General features: G+C 37.1%; 1 protein-coding gene across 1 annotated transcript in view; it reads left to right on the top strand.

Moving 5' to 3' along the window:
- The first annotated feature begins 1709 nt into the window (after positions 1 to 1709).
- The window catches only part of LOC149833408 (DNA N(6)-methyladenine demethylase ALKBH1A-like), a 37767-nt gene continuing 14531 nt past the window's right edge, over positions 1710 to 24945 (top strand). Inside the window, exons 1-3 of the mRNA XM_090012824.1 lie at positions 1710 to 1824; positions 1908 to 2071; positions 5226 to 5587. Coding sequence (XP_089868950.1) covers positions 1721 to 1824; positions 1908 to 2071; positions 5226 to 5587 — 630 coding nt within the window. The 5' untranslated portion in view covers positions 1710 to 1720. The remainder of the gene's footprint in view (positions 1825 to 1907; positions 2072 to 5225; positions 5588 to 24945) is intronic.

Here is a 24945-nt window from a genome sequence, read left to right as displayed (position 1 = left end):
TAATCAACAAAAGAGGAAACATGTGCAACTTAAAAAATTAACCACATCTCTTTAATCTCAATTTCAGATCCAGATTTAAAATTCAAATCTTTTCAAACTTACTTTTATTTTGGTTTTCAAAATTTTGGAATCCACAACAAACAACACTCACAATTGGGAATTGAGATTATGTTGCAGTGTGATTTCACACTTTTAAGTGTGTTGTTACAGTTGGTGATCAGGTCCAATATATATATATATATATATATATATATATATATATATATATATATATATATATATATATATATATATAGATAGATAGAGAGAGAGAGAGAGAGAGAGAGAGAGAGAGAGAGAGAGAGAGAGAGAGAGAGACCATCAATTTGAGTTAAGTTGTCAATGAGATCATTGGTAACTAAATTTGCACTGAGAACCCACATAGCTCATATTGATTAGATGTTTGACTTGAATTTGACACATTAATATTTTTTTTCATTGCCTTGCTCACCAAGCTCATTATCCTAAGAGGGCATTTTTAATGCAGCGCTGCTGACAGCCACACAACTCAAGAAATGCAAAGATGGGTGGACGTGTGGGCGATGCATGATGCCGCGGTGCTACATTCTAAATAAGCAAATCCCTCATGGGCAGTCCAACACATTATTTTGTATATGGATCCTAACATAAAATCCGAACTTGTTGGATTCAGATGTTCAGACTTTTGCCAAATTTAGACTCAGATCAATATCTTCTGTTAGATCTACATCGGTGCCCATATCAAATCATATATTTTCACACTTTTTTGCCTGAAAAACCCTTGTTCCCAACTTTTTTCTTTTTTACTGGATCCAGTACTGCCATATGAATAAGAATCTAATTCGGATCCTGACTCAGATTCCAGGTCAAAATTTGGATTTGGGTATACTATGATCCAGATCATACCGGGACCCACTCGCACTCCCATGCCAAGATGACCTGCTGGTCCCAGATTGCACAAAAATTTGTGCATTAAACACTTTATTGCCCTTCACCAGGCCTTGGGCCTCACAACTGACAGGCCCTGTCCCCAAGATGGAGGGCGATCAGGTGCTTAATGCATAAATATTAGTGCAATCATATTGCACCTGATCTTTTCACGGTAATCGTACAGACGAACTTTAAGTATTCAAGCTTAGCTCATTCTTGTGGTGAGCCAAGCCGAGTTCGAGCTCATAATTGCCCTAGTTAAACAAGCTGAGCACCAGTTAGTTAGCTAGTCTATGGAAAAACAATAGGATTACAAAAGATATATGTAAAATATGTCTAAAATATATTTCTTGCTAACCAACGAGCTTATAAGAGCCAAGCCGACACGAGTACTTATCGTTCATATTCAGGAGTTTGAACAAGCTCTTTGCGTTGTAGGAACTGAACGTGAGCCGACTCACGAGTGGGCTCAGCTTGTTTCCCATCCTTACGTTCACATGCATTTCAATCAATCGTCATTATCATTCATCGAGCGATAAATATCGTGGTATTTTGAACCAGATATTTTTGTTTTATAAATTTCGTGAATTCATCAATATCGTGACAAAACGAACCGTTATTTTTGGATATAATTATTTTTCCCATAATATGCTTTAAAACAAGAAAAAATTCCAAACCTCACGGGAAATTTACTTCCGCTTGATTGTCGTTTTACTCGCCCGCTCAAAATCTATGCGCGCGAGCCGTTTCGATCGATCGATCGAGAGGCCAAATGGGTTACGGTGAGGAAGCCGAAGGGACGAACACCGAGAGAACGGCGTTCAGAAACGCAGAGAAAAAGTACAAGCTCTACAAGCACCCTCAACCGAAGCACAGGTCTCTCTCTCTCTCTCTCTCTCTCTCTCTCTCTCTCTCTCTCCTTGTTCTTCTAATTGTTTTGGTTTGGAATGAGCGCGTAGGAATAAACACTCGCGTCCACACCACCCGCCAGTCGATTTCTCCCAAGTAGTAGACTTCAAGGCCATCCTCCAATCCTTCGCCCTCGACGGAGCCCTCCCGCTCGGCATTCGCAAGCTCCCGGACGATTCCGGCCTCTCCGTCTTCGCTTTCGATGATCGCCCCGGTACCCAATTGCCTAAACGATTCCGTTTCCCCAATCCGACTGCTCTTTCGTTTAACAATTAGGGTTCCTGGTTTCGAACTTGTTTTCTTCGTTCGCTTAGTGTTTGATATGGCTTTTAATCTGTTCATCAGTCGTTAAATGCGCTGAAATGGAATATTAGTTTTTTTTTTCCTCTTATCGTATCTGCATTTTGGCTTCTGTTTCGTTTTTCTTCGGTTCCGTGTCGGTAGTGAGAGTTTCTTTCTTCTTGTATTTTTATTGTATGATTGGATTTTAGGGGTTGTGCATTTTTAGTTGTAGTTCTTGGTCGTGGCATAAATTTTAAGGGATTTTGTGCAGAATTGTGGTTTGAGGGTTGTGTTTTAGTGTGTTTGGCCGTGGTTCTGATGCGGAATTTCGTAGCTTCTATCCCAATATGTAGAAATAGAGTGTTCGTGGGTGTTGTTCTTGTGAATGATGGATTAGTGTTCTTAATTTCTTGTCGTTTGCATTTTATAATGACGAAGATTTCGTCTCTCATGCACAAGAATCGTTTCTCTCTCCCAATCCAACCCTATGGATGTGTTAAAGATAATCTGTTTGGTAGGAATCAAACTTTGGATCATGCTTCTTCGAAATAAAATCATGGTCTCTTTAAGTTGTGAAATTTTGAAAAATTTGTCACCTTTGAAAATCTTCCTTACACATTGCAACAATGACCCAGAACTTGTTTTTAATTAAATATACCATGTAGATAACATCCATAGAGTTGGATTGAGTGCGAGGGATTCTTTGGCTCCAATGCACAATGAGTGCATGCATTATCTGTTGCACACCTAACCTAGATATAAATAAATAAATAAATAAATACATTATATATATATATATATATATATATATATATATATATATATGGGAAAATATTTCCTACTAATGAAGGTAAGGAACTAATGAGCTTGAAATCATAGGTGCAACTTGTATCGACTCAATCTAACCGCATAGACATGCTCAGCATGGTTTGTTTGCTAAGGATCAAGCCTTGAATCATGCTTTTATGATGTAAAAATGTGATCTTTTGAGTTATGAAATTTTGGCACATTGTGGGCCATTGATTTTTGGCTCCTTTAAAAACCTAATTACTTGTCATAATCACATGATTCAAAACAAGTTTCCTACTAAACAAACCATGTAGATCACATCTGTAACATTTGATCTACAAAAAATTGGAATTTTTTGAAGAAAAAAGTAATTTCTACTCATTAGTTCCTTACCTTCATTAGTAGCAAATATTTACCATATATATATATATATATATATATATATATATATATATATATATATATATATATATATATATATAAAGTGCGTACAAACTGGGAATTCCTGCCACTTTTTTTGCAAATTTGACCCCACAGATGTGTTTAGCATGGTCCATTTGCTAGAAATGGACACTTGGATTGTGTTTTCTCAACGGATAAATATAATCTTTTGAGGCTTAAATATTTAAAATAATTTTGGACTGTTGATTTTCAAGGCCTAAAAGAATCTGCTCATATGCCATAATTGGACAATGCAAGAGTCGATTCCTACAAAATCAAGCATGCAGAACACACCCACACAGTCAAAATTCCAAAAATATCATAATATATTAATATGTGCCAAAAATGCCAGTTTTTTGGATATGTGTGCATTTCTGTGTGTGTGTGGATCATATTTGGTGCACCCCACTATACTAAACACATATTTGGTGCACTCCACTGTACTGTGCTGTCTAGTAGAAAGTCATGGTTGTGACTTGTGAGCGTTATGCAATCAATCTGACCCCAGATATGTGTTCGGCCTGGTTAATTGATTAGGAATCACATGCTGGACCAAGTGCTTGTACACAATAATATGTTTTTCTCAATCATGAAATTTGGATGCATTATGAACCACCAATTTTGAAGCACACTCAAAGCATGTTTCTTTGGCTAAATAAAGTATGTAGATAAGATACATAGTAGTGCTTGATCCACAAAAATATCAACAAAATGTTGACAATGGATAGTTTCTATTGGAGGTATATGGCACAGGCAAAAGTAGCAAACTAGTAGGCATAGATATATTCTTGAGAAAAGAATGCAACATTTGCTATATGTATATATTCTTGAGAAAAGAATGCAACATTTGCTAATAAATACCAAAATAACAGAATTTTAATGTGCTCTTATTAGTGAAGTATGTTTTAAAAAATGGAAGCTTCACATGGTGAGAGTGGTTGCTGGTAGCCTGGTACTAATGGAATTAGTGATGGCTATTTATAATGGTGTGATATTATGAAAATAAATAGCTAAACTTGGCGACATATTTTTTGGAGGTTAGGGCTCTTTTCGTTTTTCTTAACTGATAATTTTTTTTACTATTGATGCCCATTAAGTTAGTGTTTTCTCTTTAATATTTGTGATCAGCTAATGTTTAAACTGTTATTTATTTGATATTATTAATCTACTCAGCATATGTGGATAGGGGTGGGCAACGGGACGGGTGGCCCAATGGGCCAAGCCAACCCGGCCTGCCATGGCCGAATTTGGGTCAAGGTTTTAGGCCCGGGCTCGTTAGCTACCGGGCCGAAACCCGGCCCGTTATATATGTGGGCTGGGTCATGATCGGCCCGTCCGGGCCGGCCCGACGGGCTTGAGTTATTTATTAATTTTTAATAATATAAAAATATAAAATTAATTAATTGCATAGTAATTTGGTAACTATTATTATTTACCTAATTAATTGCATTAATTTTATGAAAACTAGAAAGATAATTAGTTGGGTACATGAGAACCTGTTAATTATTTATTATTTACTTAATTAGTTGCACTAATTAGTTGGGTTTGGGCCAGGCTGACCTGGACCCAACCCGGTTCACATTGTCCCATTGGGCCAATGGGCCGGGTCATGGGCTGCTCTTAAAACCTGAGCCTGTTAAGAACCGGGCCAAAGCCTGGGCCATCTCCGGGCCGGGCCACACTTAAAGCCCGGTGGGCTGAGCTCTAAACGGGCCCGGGCTGGGCCAGCCCGATGCCCACCACTACATGTGGATTTGTGTTTTATGATGAATCACTTCACTATTCCAGTTATTTTCCTAACAAATTCGCTCAAACATTGATCATGTTTATGACTCAAGATTTTTTATCTGAACTAGGTTTTTATTTTATTCTGGATGCATTGAGTATAGAAGAACAATGTCACTTGGTCAAAGAGAGCTTAGCAAGCTTTCCTCAACCACCGAACAGGACCAATCATAATGCAATCTATGGTCCAATTTATGATTTATTAGACGCATACAAGAAAGGGAAGGTGTTGATTGAATTATGTAATCCAAATGTTGGTGTGTCTAAGTCTGGGTCGTCCTTGGATCCAATGGGATCAAATGGTTCTAGGTGGGCATTTACAGAGGAAAGTTGTGGCACGAGCACAGGGTGTTCACAGAAAATGATCCCAGCATCTATTCTTTTGAGAAAGTTGCGCTGGAGTACTTTGGGATTGCAGTTCGATTGGTCCAAGGTTTGTAAGGACTACTTTCCTTTTAATTATTATTTGTGTAGCATTTTTCTGCCACCTTGATGTTCCATTTTTTTTACGTGCAAAAGCTTCATGTTGTGATAGATAGAAATTCTTTCTTCTTTAATATATACTTGGACAGAGGTTGAATGTGATAGTTGTATTAATAAGAGGTAAGGACCACACTATCTCAACCAGGGGCCTGTGAAGACGTCTCCTTGGATTTCATGCCCTGCAAGACAATAAAGAATAGAGAGGAAAGAGAAAGAATAGGGTGATACCCTTTCTCTTGGGTCGTCCCTCATAATATATTAAGATTACATGCTGTTTTACAAAAATACCCCAAACACAATTACATAAGACAGCAGGGTATTTCTTCCAATTCAAATGACCAGCACACCCCTATATACAAACATGTCCTCTAACAGGCCTCTCATGTTTGAAGGCAGTGGAGGCCATTCCCTTGGGGTGCTGACCGGAGATTAGTGTAGGGCCTGTTAAAATTGTAATCTCATAGTTAATCTCATATGTGAGATTAACTCTGTCATATGAAATCTTATCTTTTAGTTTAGCTTCTTAGTTTAGTTAGAATTAGGTTTAGTTAGAATTAGGCTAGTTAGAATAACTTTTATTTTTTGTTTTAGGACATTGAAATAGGCTTATGCCTTTATCGACTGAAAAGTCAATAAAGCATAAAGCATTGTTTGTTTTAGGACATTCAAATAAGCTTATGCCTTTATTGACTGAAAAGTCAATAAAGCTGTTGGACTCCCAACAACTCTAATTTGAGCCGTTGGGAGCCCAACGACTCCCCCTCTCTAAGCTCCTTTTCAGCCCTATAAATATGGGGTTTTACTTCTTGTTTAAATAAGTTTTTTATGTGGGTTTATCCCATTTTAATGAGTGTGTTGAATGAACCTTTGTGTTCATTGAGAAAGATCTTTTGTGAGTTTCTTTTTGAAGTTCCGTTTGAGGTTCTATTTTCTTACATGGTATCAGAGCGACGATTGTGATCAAGCTACTTATCTTGGTGCATTGGGAAGCATGCCACTCAAGTTTTGAAGGAGAAGAGGCGTTCTTCTTCAAGTATATATAAAAGAGTGATCAACAAGCTTGGAGGTGTGTTCGTATCTACCATTTGTGGTAGAGTACATCTTTCTTCTCTACCCTCGTTGAGTTTCTTTATTCTTCTCCTTGTTAAGCCTTGTAAAATGGATGACAATGATAACGTCACCATTAAACCCATTAAGCTTAATGATTCAAACTATGTCAGATGGGCTTAAATTATGAAGCCCCTTGTATGGGGAAAAAGATTATTGGGATTAGTAGACGGAACCGATATGGAACCTACATTAATCCTCACCAAGGATGAAGGAGAGAAAGAAATACCTCTCAGAGAGGTAGAAAGGATCAAGGCCATTTTCACTTATGAAAGAAAATGCAAGGAATGGCGAATGGGTCATGCCAAAATTATGTCTTGACTTATTATAAGTGTTGACATAAAGAAATGCTCGAGTTTTGCAAAATTCGAGCATGCTAATGATGCATGAGATTCCCTTAAGAGAATGTATTCTCTTAAGGATATTGCACATGTGTGCAATTTATAAATTAAAGTTCAGAATATGGTTCAAGGAGACAAGAGCATTAGAGAATACTACAATGGCTTGTCTGAATTGTGGGAAGAGTTAGCTTTTCTTGAACCAAAGTGACATTGTTCACAAGATATTGAACTCCGCCAAAACCAAATCAATGCAGAACATTTTTTTCATTTTATTAGTGGATTACGATCGGAATTTGAATCCACTAAGTCTATTCTTCTCCATAGTGGAAAAATGTTGTCAATAGAAGATACAATAAAGGAGTTGAGTATGAAAGAAAATAAACTAAAAAGTAGAATTTTCAAAAGCGATGACGACTCAGTTCTAGCCATCTCGAAACCTGAAAACTTTGTCAGGACTTACAAGCCTCCCAACTATGGAAGAGAAAATGATGATTTTGAGAAAAATAAAATTATTTGCTACTATTGTCGTGAACCTGGACATGTGAAAACTCACTGTCCAAAATTAAAGAAACCTTATGAGAAAAATGTTGCTTCCGTCGGACCACCACAAGAATCAAGCGAAACTTCTATTGAGAGTATGTCTCTTGCACAATTGGTGGAAGCACTCGGACCACTACTCAAGGGAGTATCTTCATCTACAGGAGCTGCTGTCTCTTCCGTGAGCACCTCCGATCCAGGTAAAACTCTATGACTTCTTGACTCAGGTGCTTCTTTTCATATGACTCTGAATGTTGAAATATTATCTGAATGTCATAACTCAAATGAATCTAATGTTTTTAGTTTTTTACTGCTGATGGAACATCACTAGAAATCAAAGCAATAAAGAATTTTGAAAAAATTTCTCAAAACTTAAAAGGATTTCATATTCCACAAATTAGATATATTCCCAAATTAAATCTCAATCTATTGTCTGTTTTTCAACTATCTAACCATGGATATAACGTTTCCTTCTCCTCTCGTGGTTGTCGAGTGTAGGATCACCAGTCAGGGAAGCTGATTGGGGAAGGCCATAGAGAAGTAGACTTATACTACATGGACTTTTTAGAAATTCCCAAGAATACACTTTGTTGTAATGTTCAGAATATAAACTTTAATCTATGGCACAAGAGACTTGGTCATCCTAGCATATCCAAGATTCATTTTTTTTCAAATATGATTTTTTTTTGTAATTCTGAAACATTTAAATGTGAAAAATGTATTATGAGAGAAATGAATAAATTACCCTTTCAAGAAAGAAATTTTGTCTCCTCTTGGCCTTTTGAGTTAGTGTATTCAGATGTATGGGGTCCTGCACCTGTTATATCCGAAGGTTTTTTTTCATATTATGTCATTTTTGTAGATGATTTTATAAGACATACTTGGATTTATTTTCTAAAACATAAATCAGAAGTATTTTTTTATTTTCAAATATTTCATAAACTGGTTAAGAATCAATTTAAGAATGATATCTCCATTTTTCGCACTGATTCAGGAGGAGAGTTTTTGTCAAAAGAATTTAACGATTAGTTAAATTTACATGGTATTTCACATCAAAGATCATGCCCATATACTCCACAGCAAAATGACTTAGCAGAAAGAAAACATAAGCATATTATAGAAAAAACAAGAACCCTACTCGTCACTGTTAAAACATATGTAATAATACATATATATATATATATATTCATCTATATTCACCATAATACTTGATAGGGGTATTATGGTCTTTTCACAAGTACCCGATAGGGGTATTTGTTTTATTTCTTTTTATTTTCCTGTTTTTTATTTTTCTTTTTCATTTTTTTTGAATCTTTGTTTGAGATACTAAAGGGGCCCCACAATGGAGTCGTTGGGGCCCCCAACGGTCACAATTGTGACCGTTGGGGGCTCCCAAGGACTCTATTGGGAGCCCCCTTTAGTCTCCCTTTGCTTATAAATAAGGGGAACCCCCTTGTATCTTGGCATTGCTTTAGAGAGCTCCTTTCCAATAAAAGGAGTATTTATTTTATGTGTGTAGCCTTGTTGTAAGGCGTTTCGATATCCCTTAGTGGATTTCTTCTCTTATGCTTGTTTCCTTTGTCCAGTGTTGGACATAGTGAATACATTTGCATTCTTGAATTCTTCCGCATACTTCATTACATGGTATCAGAGCCAATCGATTCTCTAAGGTGAAATCTTCTCTCTCTCTACTTCCTTTCTATTTCACATCTTCATTTTGTAGCAATGGAAGTCAAGATCGACCTATCATTCAAGCTTAATGGAAAAAATTACATGATGTGGGCATCCGCAATTGAGAATAATCTCAAAGGCAAGAAGCTTTGGGGTTATGTAATGGGAACCGTTTCAGAACCCCAACTTAAGCTCACAAAGATGGAAGAAAATCAAGAGAAAGCGCTTGAAGGTGATGCTCATCTCAAGGCCATTGAAGATTATCATCACCAAATGGAAGATTGGGAGAGCAACCATGCAAAAATCCTAGCATGGTTTATGAATAACGTTAAACTTAAGGTATGTGCAAATATTGCAAAATTCCGCCGGGCAAATGAAGTTTGGTTTTTTATGAAGGGTATGTATACCCAAAAGGATCTTGCAAGAGCTTACTTTTTGCAAGAAAAAGTGAGAACCACAAAACAAGGCGACATGAGCATACAAGACTACTATAGTGCTCTAAATCCTTTGTGGGATGAATTGACTCTTTTAGAGCCTAAATGGGTGGCTACGGAGGATGTGAAACTAAGACAAAAGCAAATTGAACAAGATAGATTGTTTCAATTTTTATTTGGGCTTCGTCCCGAATTTGAACAAGTTAGATCCTCACTCCTCTATAGATCTATGTTTCCTCCTTTAGAGGAGGCTATTGCCGAAATCACTCAAGAAGAGACTAGGCATAGCATGAGTAAAAACATAGATGAAGTTCTTGTCGTATCTAAACCCGACAATCATGTTAAAACATACAAGCCACCTCATTTTGGTAAGCAAGGGAGTGGTGGAAGAAAAATGATTATATGTCATCATTGTTATGAGCCGGGATATATTAAACCCGTTTCCCCAAAGCTAAATGGGACATTCAAGCCAAAGGTGGCTTCTGTTGAGGAATCCTCCACCAAAGAAGATGAAGGCAAAAACGGGGATCTCAAGGATACTCTTGGTCAAATTTTCATGGCTCTCTAACAAATTCTAAATGCCACTTCTTCCACCTCCGGTGCCGCCGTTGCCTCATCATCACCTCCCGGTACGTACTCTTGGATCTTAGATTCCGGAGCCTCTTTTCACATGACTCCTCATGAAAATGCATTAACCAACGTGAGCACCAATTCAAAAATATCTTGTGTGTCTACGGTCGATGAAACTTTTCTCAAAATAAATGCTATTGGAACTCTTGATTCTAAAAATATTCAAAATTTCCTTGTTCCAAAAGTAAAAATAGTTCCTAAACTAAATCTTAACCTTTTTTCCGTTTTCTAAATTGCCGACCATGGATGTAAAATATCTTTCTCATCTCAAGGGTGCTTTGTGCAGGATCTCCGGTCTAGGAAGCAGATTGGGCAAGGCCATAGGAAGGGAGATCTTTATTTTATGGATCAGTTAACGCTCCCTAATACCTCTTTTTGTACTTATGTCCCAGATAAAAATATTGAAACTTGGCATAAAAGGCTTAGACATCCAAGTTACTCTAAAATGTATCTTTTTCCTTTTGGAAACAAGTTTTGTAAAGAAAAAGATATCAATTGCAAAGATTGCATTTTTGGAAAAATGAAGTCTATTCCTTTTCCTATAAGAACCTTTGTGTCAACAAGACCTTTTGAATTGGTGCATTCTGATGTATGAGGACCATCTCCAGTTCTATCTAAAGGTGGTTATTCATATTATGTTACCTTTATTAATGATTATACTAGATATGTATGGATCTATTTTCTTAACCTTAAATCAGAAGTTTTTAATTTTTTCAAAGAATTTTATGCAAAAGTTCAAAATCAATTTCAAAGCCGCATATCCATTCTTAGATTCGATTCGGGTGGAGAATACTTATCAAATGAGTTTCAATCATATTTAAAACAACATGACATTTGTCATAAAAAATCATGCCCAAGGACTCCTCAACAAAACGGTCTAGCGGAAAGAAAACATAGACATATTTTAGAAACCACTAGATCATTACTCATTTCTAAAAATATTCATAAAATTTTTTGTTGAAAGAAGAAATCTAACCGAAAATCATAAAAAAAAGAAAAAAAGAAAAAAAAAGAAAGAAGAATAAAATAAAAAATAAAAAAGAGGGAAGAAGGAGACTTACCTTGACCTGAAGAGGGCTGAAGGAGAGAGGGATTGAAATCCTCCAAGAAGGGCGCCAATCCCAAGGAGAGGGGAGAGAGAGAGAGAGAGCTCCAACTTTAAAGGGAGTTCTCTAAATTTTTAGATATGAAAATAGACCCTCCTAAATGGTCTATTTATTGGTTGAGTGAAGGGCATTTTGGGAACAAAAAGTTGGATATTTTATTAGGCTTAGGGTTGATGTGCCATCCATGGAGCACACATGGGGTATTTTTAAAAGGTTTAAATGGGCAAGGTGGGTAGTTTGAGAAAAAATTTACACATGGCACCACTTTGCAAGTGGGTGCCCATGTGGGTTTTTTAAAACAAAGGGGAGGTTAAAATGAGTTTTAAAAAAAAGGTTTTTAACAAAGAAAAGGTTTTTTTTAAAATGAAAATTGATTTTAAATTGAAAATGCCAAGTAGCGCCCTCTTTAGAAGAAAAGAATTTTTTTTTCTTTTTTGATTTTCAAAACTAAAAATGAAAGATTTGAAAATAAAAGGGGAATAAAATGGTGGAAAATAAAGGAGATTTGGAAATTAAAGATAATGGATCTCAATTGGATCTAAGATCCAATTGGATTTTTTTCGAAACCCAAATTGAATTAAAACTGGATCCAAATTGAATTTTTAAAGATTTTGTAAAAACATGGAATTTGAATTTGAAATTCAAGGAATATTTTCGAAATTGGGATAAAAATTGGATTTTGAATTTGGATCCATTTTGATATTTGAAATCCAAATGGAGTTAAAAATTGGTTCCGGATTGAATTTTGAAAGTTTTTCTCAAAACATTGGATTTGAATTTTTGAAATGCAAGGATTGGTTTTGAAAATTGGATAGAAATTGGGGTTTGAATCTAGATCTAGATCCATTTTGGTTTTTGAAATCCAAATCAAAGTTTAAAAGTGGATCCAACTTTGAAATATCAATTTTTGAAAGAAGGAGAATACTGGATTTATTTTGAAATAAGATGATTAATTTTGAAATTGAATTTTGAAAAGGATCTAGATCCGAGGTTTTGAAAAAGATTGGATCTGGATCTCGAAGGAAGCTAAAAATGAAAGAAATTGGTTCGAAACGATGTTCGAACTCTGGATATGGGTTTTATGAAATGAAAGATCCATGCTCGTGATGAAATTTGGATTTGGATATTGGATCAAGCCTGAAAACAGAATTGGATCTGGATTAGAATCCAAGAAATGAAATTGGGTCTCAGATATCAGATGAATCTGAGTTTGAAATCAGAAATTGATTTTAAATATCCTTCTGAATGGATCAGAAGGTGGATCTAGATAGAAATGGATCTAGATCCAGGACTGGTTAATTGGATCTTGGATATCTAATGAGATATTCCAGGTTCAGAAAGTGAATTTGGACTCTGGATATGGATTATAGAATGAAATTAGATGAAAAATCCAGCTTCGGGATGGAAGATGGACATCAGATCCAACATTAGATCCAGTATCCAATTTGCAAAGTGAATTGGATCTCGGACATTGATAAAATCTCAGATAAAGGAGTTGATCCGAGTCCGAATTGGGACTTGTCTATTAAAATATGGATCAAATATGGATCCAATAGAAGATCCATATCCCATAGCCATTCACGTGTTTTATATGTTTTATATTCTAAAATAATATGTATTTCTAATACATGGCATTTTTGTCCATGTAAAAAGCATTGTAACCCTATTAAGTTTAATGATGGATTACTGCAGCCATTCAAGAAATATAAAGGCTGCCAATTCCCAAGAAGGCTCTATCCTCCCTCCTTATTCTTTCTTGATTTCTTCGACAAAACACGTCATCACAACAACAATTTTATCATGGTATCAGTGTAATGAAAAGAGGCGGAAGCACCAATAGAGCAAAAAGTCACTCTTTAAGAGTGACTACTAGAGCCAAGAACACAAACACCAAATGTGCACACACAAAACTCTCAAATATAGAAAATGACTTAAAGTCATAACTTGGATTTATTGAAGAAAGGAAGAGAAGGGTGTAAAAACCCATGCTTACAAGAGGGGAACACCTCCTCTATTTATAGAGGAGGAGGGCACTAAGAAGGGACCACAAGGGGGCTCCCTTGTAGTCGTTGGGAGCCCCCAATGGTCAGAAATCTGTCCGTTGGGGCCCCAACGACTACAAGAGTGGGGCCCCTTGTGGTTCAAACAAAAAATAAAAAAGAAAAAAGAAAAAGGGAAAAAGGAAAAAGAAAAAAGGAAAAAAATAAAAAGTACATTTTGCAGTTTTACAAGAATACCCCTATCGGGTATTTCACTAAAAAGAATATGTATATATATACATATATGTATATATATACTTATATATATACGAATGTATATATATATATATATATAAGTATATGTATATATATATATATTTTAACACGCCCCCTCAAACTTTACGGGGAGTAGACCGAAAGTTTGCTAAGGAGAAACATAAATCGTGGAGTTGGGAGCGCTTTGGTGAAGAAGTCAGCTAGTTGATACTCTGAAGTAACATATGGTAATGAGATAGTCCCTCTGAGGTATTCGTCTCGAACATAATGGCAATCCATTTCGATATGCTTTGTCTGCTCATGAAAGGTGTGATTGCTGGCAATGTATATCACACTTTTGTTATCACAACAGAGCTTGGTAGGAATGGAAATGAGGACGCTCATGTCAGCAAGGAGGCTTCTGAGCCATACGATTTCCATAGTTGTCATCACCATAGCCCGATATTCAGCTTCAGTAGATGATAAGGAGACTTTCTGCTGCTTCTTGCATCTCCACGAGATGAGAGATTCACCTAAAAAATACAAAGACCCGTAATTGAGATACGATCATTGGGATTTCCTCCCCAGTCAGCATCAGTAAAAGCAGTCAATTCAAGAGATGAGGAAGAGGATAAGAAGAGTCCCTTGGAGATGGTGTTTTTGATATATCGCACAATTCTCATTACGGCCGTCATGTGAACCGTGGTAGGTGCGTGCTGAAACTGGCTCGCTGCATGAACCGCATGAGTTATGTTAGGACGGGTGATGGATAGATAGGTGAGGGATCCAATTAATTGACGGTAGGGAGTTGGATCTTCAAGAAGAACACCATCTTCAAGTCTTAGTTTCACATTGATAACTTCGGGAGTCTCAACTTTCTTTTCATCTGATATTCCTGATTTGGTACAAATTTCTGCAGCTAACTTCATTTGAGATAAGATGTATCATCGTGCGGAATAAGCCACTTCAATTCCTAAAAATTATCTCAAATAACCAAGGTCAGACATATCAAAAGTATCTTTTAGCATAGACTTAACATCATTTACTCCCTTTTTGTCATTCCCAGGGATGATCATATCATCAACATACAGCAGAAGCATAATAATGGAGTCACCTGTTCTTTTAACAAAAAGAGCAGTGTCAGTATAGCAATAAGAAAAACCTAAATTGACTAATACATTACTAAACCTGTCATACCAAGCTTTAGGAGCTTGCTTAAGTCCATATAAAGCATTTTTTAATTTTAAAACTTTTCCATTTAAATTCATACCTGGAGGTGGTTCCATATAAACTTCTTCATTTAAATTGCCATTCAAGAAGGCATTTTTAACATCAAGTTGAAAGATGGGCCATTTTTTAACAGAAGCTATAGCAATAAGGGCTCGAACACTAGTCATTCGAGCAACTGGGGCAAAAGTTTCATCATAGTCTACCCTATACTCTTGGGCATATCCTTTGGCTACCAACCTAGCCTTATATCTTTCTAATGAACCATCACTCTTAGTTTTTACTTTAAACACCCATCTACATCCAATGGGTTTCTTGCCATTGGGAGGATCAATGATTTCCCAAGTTTGCGCCCTTTCAAGGGCATTAAGTTCAAGTTCCATAGCTTCATTCCAATGAGCATATTGTTTAGCATCATTGTAATGAGATGGTTCGTGAAAGGAGTGAAGAGCAAGTAGACATGCTCGATAATTAGGAGAAAAAGAGTCATAAGAAACAAATCTATTTGGTATTTTGGGAATGCGATTTGATCTTCTTTGAGAGGTTTCTTCTATCGACTCACTTTGAGAAAATCTTTCAAGAGCACACAGAGGATTTCTTTCATTCCTTCTAGAGTAGACTTGTATTTGTCTTGAAGCATTTTCTTCTAAGTTTTGATTATTATTTGGATGTTCAACAAGATCTTCATCAAGAGATTCACTAGGATCAACATGATCATCTATGATGTTTTCTTGAGGTAACAAGTCAAATAAAAAGGAATAGTCAATATTTTCATTTGGTTGATGCGAAAAACCATTTTCTTCTTCGAGGGATGTGACATCTTTTGAGATATAAAGTTTATTCTTAAGAATGTCAAAACATCGATATCCTTTTTGTTTTTCGCCATATCCCAAGAAAATACATTCAATAGCCCTAGGAGAAAGTTTATCATTTTTGCGAGTTAAAACAAAACATTTACATCCAAAAATTCTTAGTCTTTTATAATCGGGAGACATATTGTAAAGTTTTTCAAATGGAGAAAGATTTTTCAAAGAGGATGAAGGGATTCTATTGATGAGATATGTTGAGGTTAGAACCGCTTCGGCCCAAAAGGATTTTGGGATATTTTTTGAAATCAATAATGTTCTTGTAGTTTCTATTATGTGCCTATGCTTTCTTTCCGCAAGACCATTTTGTTGCGGAGTGTTGGGACAAGAACGTTGATGACAAATTCCATTTTCTTTTAAGTAACTTTGAAAATCATTAGACATATATTCACCTCCCGAATCAGACCTAAGAATAGATAGATTTCCCAAAAATTGATTTTTAACCATTGCATGAAATTCTTTAAAGAAGGAGAAGACTTCGGATTTGCGACTTAGGAAGTATATCCACGTAAATCTAGTGAAGTCATCAATAAAGACCACATAATACGAAAAACCTCCTTTAGACAAAATTGGGGAGGGTCCCCACACATCGGAATGAACAAGTTCAAATGGCCGAGTGGTAAAGTAACTTCTTTGAGGAAACAGAATAGCTTTAGATTTCCCAAAAATGCAATCTTTACAAGTCATGTGATTGTCTTTACAAGTATTGTTCAAAAAAGGGAAAATAGACATTTTTACAAAATTTGGATGACCAAGTCTCTCATGCCAAATTCCAATACTTTTGTCTTTAACAAGATTGCAAGATGACTTAGATGGAAGCGTCAAAAAGTCCATAAAATAGAGATCACCCCTTCTATGGCCTTGCCCAATCAGCTTCCCTGACTGGAGATCTTGCACGGTGCAATCTTTAGGTGAGAAAGAGACTTGGCATCCATGGTCGGTGATTTGAGAAACGGAAAAGAGATTTAAATTAATTTTTGGGACGACTCTTACTTTAGGAACAAAAAAGTTTTGAGATTTTTTGAAGTCAAGTGTTCCAATACTTTCAATTTTCAATGATGTTCCATCGGCCGTTGAAACATAGGAGGACATGGGTTCGGAAAAAATATTTGAAAGAGAGTTTTTATGAGATGTCATATGAAAAGAAGCACCAGAGTCTAGTATCCACATACCTGGAGGTGATGAAGAGTAGGCGATGGCGGCTCCGGATGTTGAAGGAGAAGACTTGAGAAGGTGTTGGAGAACTTCAGAGATATGATTAAGAGTTTCTTTGATATCTCCTTCTTTGGTACTTTCTTCCTTCTTTGGAGAACTTTCCCCAACCGCGGCAACCTTTCCTTTAAACTTTGGACAAACCGGTCTAATGTGCCCCGGTTCATTACAATAGTGGCATATAATTCCCTTTCTAGGGCCATTACTATTTTTGTTAAAGTGGGGAGGTCTATATGCTTTAACATTCGATTCGGGCCTATTAACGGCCAAAACTTCATCACTCCTAATGCTCAAGCCAAGTCGAGTTTCTTCTTGACATATCTCGGCAAGGGCATCTTCAATCGGTAGGGCTTTGCTTCTATGGAGAAGAGATGCCCTCACTTGTTCAAATTCCGGGCGAAGTCCATGAAGGAATTGAAAAAAGTGCTCCTTTTCAATTTGTTCCCTTCTTAGTTCAATATCTTATGGAGCAACCCATTTAGGTTCAAGAAGGGCAAGCTCATCCCAAAGAGGGGTTAGAGAGCTAAAATAGTCCCGGACACTCATATCCATTTGTTTGGTGGAACAAATTTTTTCTTGACAAAAAAATTGCCGAGCAAGATCCTTTTGGGTATACATACCCTTAAGGAAAAACCAAGCCTCATTGGCCCTTCTAAATTTGGCAATATTGGCACATTTTTTAAGGTCTACATTGTTCATAAACCATGCCAAAATTTTGGCATGGTTACTTTCCCAATCCTCAATTTTGGATTGATGTTCATTAATGGCTTTGATGCGCTCATCTCCATCTAAAGCCTTTTCAACTTCATCTTCAATTTTGGTAAGAACAAGAGAGGGTTCGGGAGTAGTTCCCATAACAAAGCCCCAAAGTTTCTTACCTCTTAGATGATTTTTCATTGCGGAGGCCCACATGAGATAGTTGGACCCATTTAGCTTGAAAGAAAGCTCCACTTTAGAGTCAAGTTCCATCGGCACCAAATATTCTTCCTTTCTTCAAAACTTTGAGAGGCACGCGTTCCAAGATGACAAAGGAAAAGCCCAATCACCAACCTTGCTCTGATACCATGTAATGAAAAGAGGCGGAAGCACCAATAGAGCAAAAAGTCACTCTTTAAGAGTGACTACTAGAGCCAAGAACACAAACACCAAATGTGCACACACAAAACTCTCAAATATAGAAAATGACTTAAGTCAAAAGTTGGATTTATTGAAGAAAGGAAGAGAAGGGTGTAAAAACCCATGCTTACAAGAGGGGAACACCTCCTCTATTTATAGAGGAGGAGGGCACTAAGAAGGGACCACAAGGGGGCTCCCTTGTAGGCATTGGGGCCCCAACGACTACAAGAGTGGGGCCCCTTGTGGTTCAAACAAAAAATAAAAAAGTAAAAAAATAAAAAGTACATTTTGCAGTTTTACAAGAATACCCCTATCGGGTATTTCACTAAAAAGAATATGTATATATATACATATATGTATATATATACTTATATATATACGAATGTATATATATATATAAGTATATATATATATATATATATATATATATATATATATATATATATATATATATTAACAATCAGAGCAGTCGATACCCTGATAGACTCGGATTTTTTGATCTTCGCCAGCCGCTTAGCTTGGCCTTCTTCATCAACCTGTCTTATTGCTTCTGCTCTCATCTCAACAACAGCCTTGGTCGATCCTTGTTGTTCATCTTATGTTCCAGACTTCCTGCATCCTCTTCTGCAGTATAGAAAACTTTGTTCTGCAACTACTATTCCTCTAGAGCGTTTGCGGCTTATGTTGCAGAGCAGACTACACCTCTGCATATTCCCTGGACCATCTCGTCCAGATTCAGTTCCATTCTCATGCTGACAAGGTTCAAAGTCGTCTATCAAGTCAATCTGCAGGCGAGTTTATTCGTGTCTTTCAGTTTCCCTCTTCTTCCTGTTTCTTTTCGACCTATCCTTGTCGTCAATAGGTCACATGAATCTGGTCACGCCTTCTCCTTCCTTATCTATCTTCGTCTGCTCAAGGTTCACCATTCATATCGCATATCTGAACGCATTCAGATCAACTGCTGTGTGTCTTCAACAAATCTATGTTTTCCCTTTTAAAACCCTGTCGTGATATCCTCTGTTTTTCCTTTTAAAACCCTAAAATAAACTTTATATCTTTTAAATCCATCGTCCACCATCTCCATAGATTTTTACTTTTCTTCGAACTGAGCCCTACAGTCAACAACTGATTTTCTGTTCTCCTTCTCTAGCCGACTGTGACGTGTAGGTTACCTCACATTTCTTCTTTATTCTGGTTCTACTCTCAATCTGAAATCAGTCACGCCAATCTTGCTTCACTGATTCGATTTCAGTTTTTCCTTCAAAAGTCATTGTTCTTATTCTTAATTCTTCTTAACTCCAAGGTCTGTAAATGGATACTTCTGCCAACTCTGGTCTTTCTTCCAATTTCTTGGAGGAGCTAGTTTCTGAAAAACTAAATACAAATAACTATCTGACTTGGAAAAGGCAGATTACTCCTTTCATTCGAAGTCAAGATCTTTCAGGTCACTTGGATGACTAAACTCCAACGCCTCCAGAGTTTATCACACAAGAAGCAAAAGAGGAAGGCGAATTACCAAACATCATTCACAACCCTGCATTTATTGCTTGGATGAAGCGCAATCAGGCCCTTGTCGCGTACATCACTTCCACATTGTCACAAGAAATATTAGTTTCTATTCCTGATGATTGCACAACTAAAGTATTGTGGGAGACTCTAGCTCAGACCTACTCTCAGATATCAGAGGCTAAGGTGTTATTTCTCAAGCGTAGATTTCAGCTTTTAAAAAAGGGGGCAATGACTATTATTGAATTTTTTAAATCAAGTCAAAAGCATCACAGATCAATTAGCTATTGTCGGTTACCCAGTGTCAGATAAAAAAAAAGTGCAGCAGACAGTGAGTGCCTTAGGAACAGAGTATCATGTTCTTGTCACTTCTTTATTGTGCTTGCCTACATTGCCCAATTTCAAGGATTTACGTGCTAAACTGTTCTAGTACGAGATGTCTTTGAAAAGCATGTCTGATACTTCAACAGGGCAATCATCTACGCATGATGTTTTTGCTACAGGCATGACTGCTGATCGTGCACGACGAGATCCCTTCTTTAGAGGGGGGCGTGGCAGAGGAGCACAAATCCAGAGTGGACGTGGGTTGCTACCTACGCCAAATTTCACTGTCGGTCTTTCGAAGAGTGTTCCCACATGCTACCAGTGCAACAAACGTAGTCACATCAAAACTAACTGCTGGTTCAACCCCCAAAATCGTAACATAATGCAAAACCATAGAAACGTTGCTACATCAGGAACTGCAGGTACCTTTCGGGTCAGTGATGATGCTAAGGATCTTCTCTTGTCTGCAATGACCAACTTGAACTTGAAACAGATGATGGAATATGGTATGTAGACTCTGGGGCAACAACTCATGTCACTGACAATGTAGGTAAATTCTCTACTTTGACCCCATATTTTGGTAAATCTAATATTGTAACTGGAGATGAGACTCACCACCCTATTTCAAACGTAGACAATGTCCTCATTTCTTTGTCTGGTCTTCATCCATTCCTTTATCTAATGTTGTCCATGCACCAAATATAAAGAAAAACATTGTCTCTGTTTCTAATCTTGTTGACTCTACCAATTCATCTGTGGAATTTACTCCTACTTCTGTCTTTGTCAATGATCTTCAAACGGAGACGTTCGCTAAAGGAGAGCGACGTGGAAACATGTATATCTTCAATGAAGATCCAGCCTTCAGTGTCCTGAAGCCAAAGTCCGATCATGTCTCTAAAAGCGTTCTAAGTATATCCAAATGTAATAAGCCAGGTGTTTGACATGCCCGTCTTGGTCATTGTAGAAATTAGTGTCCAATGGTTTTCTTTCAGAGTCTGTTTCATCTTCCTTACTGAAGGACAAAATGTGTCCCAATTGTCAGGTCTGCAAAAGTCATGTACTTCATTTTCATCAAATAAATAAGAGAGCTTCCATGCTTTTTGAAATAATATGTTCTGATGTTTGGGGCCCAACTCCCAATCCTTCCTCTTCTGTAAGTAAATACTATGTATCTTTTATTGACAGTTTCTCTCGCTTTACCTGGATATTCTTCATGAAACATAAATTAGAAGTTTATCTTATTTTTCGTCACTTTCATGCCTATGTTAAAACTCAATTCTCCCAAAATATTCAAAGTCTCCAATGTGATGGAGGTGGTGAGTATTCCTCCAAAGAATTTTTAGATTTCCTCCAAGATAATGGGATGCATTGTAGAGTTTCTTGCCCGTACACTCCACAACAAAATGAAATTGCCGAACGTAAACATAGACACATTGTGGAAAGTGTAATGAGTATGATGCATTATTGTAACTTGCCTATCAATCTTTGGACCAAAGCTTTTCATACTGCTACTCATGTGATAAATCGTCTTCCTATGCCTATTCTTGAAAATCAGTTTCTCTATTATGTTTTCTTTGGTGTACATCCTGATTATGATGAGTTACGAGTTTTTGGATGCACATGTTCTGTATACATCGATAAATCCATGAGAACTAAATTTCACGACAAAGCCTCCATATGCCAATTTGTAGGTTATGCAGATGAACACAAGGGTTACAGGTGCTATGATCCTGCCAATAAGAAGATTAGAATCTCTAGAAATGTTGTTTTTGATGAAAATAGTTTTCTGGGAAATAAAGTAGACCACAATCGTGAAGATACCGACGCAATTGCTGATTGGTATGATCCATGACTTAGTGCTGAACTTATTTCACATGCTGAAGAACATACTACTTTGGCTCCTAAAAGCATACATGGTGAGATGGTTTCAGATGAGGCATTACAAACAGAATGTCTGAGATACAAAAGAAATGTCTATACCAGGAGACCCAGAGAGCAAACAAATGTATCTGCTGGAGAACACGTGGCATTGTCTAATAACAGAGAGACACCAAGAAGATCAGGCAGGATAAGACACCCTATTGAAAAATGGGTTAGTTATGATAACTTTTCTATGGATTTTCAGATTTTTCTATCCAAGATTGAAAAACGCGCGGAACCACTTGGTTTTTGTCAAGCTATTCAATCTAACAAATGGATTGAAGCGATGAATGAGGAGATCGAGGCACTTCATGAGTGTCAAACATGGGAGATAGTTGGTCGTCCTCCAGATAGAAATGTTGTTAGTTCAAAGTGGGTATATAAGATTAAATATAAACCGGATGGTAGCATTGAACAGTACAAGGCACGTCTTGTTGCCAAAGGTTTCACTCAAGAATATAGTCAAAATTATGATGACACATTCAGCCCAGTGGTGAAAATGAGAACCATTCGCATTATACTTGGCCTGGCAATTGAACATAGGTGGACTCTTAGTCAGCTTGATGTTAAAAATGCATTTCTTCATGGGGATTTAAAAGAAGAGGTCTACATGGAGCAACCTCAAGGTTATGCAGAGAGAGATCCAAAAGAATATGTATGCAAATTAATCAAAGCTTTGTATGGTTTGAAGCAAGCCTCCAGGTCATGGTTTGAAAGCTTCTCCTTAGAGATTCAGAACCACAATTTCTTTCGTTCCCAACTAGATTATTCTCTGTTTATATACAGGGATGATACTACTATGGTTTTCTTACTTATATATGTTGATGATATTGTGATCACTGGTAATGCTCCAAACCACATTCAACGAATTAAAGTTTTATTAAGTATGCGGTTCAAAATGAAAGATCTTGGGGAATCGAGATATTTTCTTGGTGTAGAGGTGGATAGACAGGACAAAAAAATGTCATTAACTCAACATAAATACACTCTTGATCTTCTGGCCAAAGCAGAAATGACAGATTATAAACCTCGCCTACCCTCAGTGTTGTTAATCAAAAGCTCAATATTTGTGATGGTGAGTTATATCCTGATGCAAGCAAATATTGCAGTTTAGTGGGCATGTTACAGTACCTTACTTTTACTAGACCAAACATAATATATTTTGTTAATCAAGTATCTCAGTTCATGCATGAACCAAAGACTGGTCACATGGATGCCGTCAAACGTATTCTCCGTTATCTAAAAGGCACGATGGGCGATGAACTCACATATATACAATCTTCGTAGAGAACACCAAAACATGATATATTGGCCTATACAGATGCCTACTGGGCAGGGGATCTAGATGAGAGATGGTCTGTTTCAGGATACTGTGTTTTTATTGGGAGAAATCTTGTCTCATGGAGTAGCCGAAAACAGAAGGTTGTGGCAAGATCTAGCATAGAGGCAGAGTATAGATCTATGGTAGCTGCCACAACAGAAGTGACCTGGATCAGGCATCTACTTACAGAGATGGGAGAGAATATCTCAAGTTCGACACTTATGTGTGATAATAGAAGTGCTATACAAATTGCGTTCAATCCTATTCATCACAGTCAGACTAAGCATATTGAGATTGACTAACATTTCATCAGACAAAAGATAGCAAACAAAGAGATTGAACCGGTTTATGTGTCTTCAGAAGACCAAGTTGTTGATATGTTCACAAAAGGTCTCACAAGTAACCATTTCTGGTATCTGAAGAACAAGTTGCACATGGTTCAACCCCATATACAACTTGAGGGAGGGTATTAGAATATGGATCAAATAAAAGATCCATATCCCATAGCCATTCACGTGTTTTATATGTTTTATATTCTAACGTAATATGTATTTCTAATACAGGGCATTTTCGTCCATGTAAAAAGCATTGTAACCCTATTAAGTTTAATGATAGATTACTGCATCCATTCAAGAAATACAGGGGCTGTTGATTCCCAAGAAGGCTCTATCCTCCCTTCTTATTCTTTCTTGATTTCTTCAACAAAACACGTCAACACAACAACAGTTTTATCATTGTCCCAGTTTGAAAATTGTCAGAAACGATGTTATGAAGAAATTATTATTTTTTTGTTTTTGCTCTGCAGGGGTAGAAACACGGTACTGAACTGGTTTGAACTAATTTGAACTGGATATGTTTGAAATGAACTGAATTGGAAGTCAGTTATACTCAGGTGAACTAAATTCGGAGCTAAAACACTAGCTCAACTGATTGGGGTTAGCTCAATTCTGACTGAAATGAGCTAAAATGAGTTAAAATGAAGGTCCTGGGATATGGAGAGTGACTTTGAACTGGACCATTCAAACTCCTGATGAACTCATATTAGACTCATGGGGATAGGATCTACTGGGTTTGACTGACTCAGAGACAATTTAGCTAAAATTTGAGTTAGAAATGAGCTCATTTCGCCTAAAATGAACTAAATTTAGATCGAGGAAACTGACACAACTTATCGTGAGCTCAGTGGAGCTGGTAATGACCGATATTCTAATTTCTCTGAACTTAAGGTGAGTTTGGCTAAGTCTGACTGACGAAGGATCTAAGGGTGACTCAGGGGTAAAATGATAATTTTATTATTAAAATGGGGGTAAATTGACCTCTAGACTGGGGTAAACCTAGGGATGAGACTCTACATCGTCCTGCAGGGAGTTGGCATCTGTGAAATGAGGGTGTCCGGAATAAACCTGAAAAATTTGGAGTGTTTACAGATACCAAGGTTTAAAACAATCGGGTCAACCCGATTCTCACTCATCGCTACCACACCAAATGCAACCCTAATTTTTTTAGGGTTTCTTTCCCTCTTTCAATAAAAGGCCACACTTATAATTGCAGCCGCATAAGAGGAGGAGGAAGAAGAAGAAGAAGAAGAAAGAAGCAGAGGAAGAGGAGGAAGGATGCCAGCGGGACACAAGATTCAGTCTCGAACGCCCGACCTCTTCGGGCGACCCTTGAGGAAGAGGCTCTCCTTGCAGAGAGAGAGAGAGAGAGAGAGAGAGAGAGAGAGAGAGCTTGGCTATTAGTGCCGATGGTGGTCGCC

Source organism: Nuphar pumila, chromosome 7 (assembly GCF_984573655.1).
Source record: "Nuphar pumila chromosome 7, dmNupPumi1.hap1.1, whole genome shotgun sequence".
Taxonomy (NCBI): Eukaryota; Viridiplantae; Streptophyta; class Magnoliopsida; order Nymphaeales; family Nymphaeaceae; genus Nuphar; species Nuphar pumila.
This window is presented reverse-complemented; position numbering and strand designations above follow the sequence as displayed.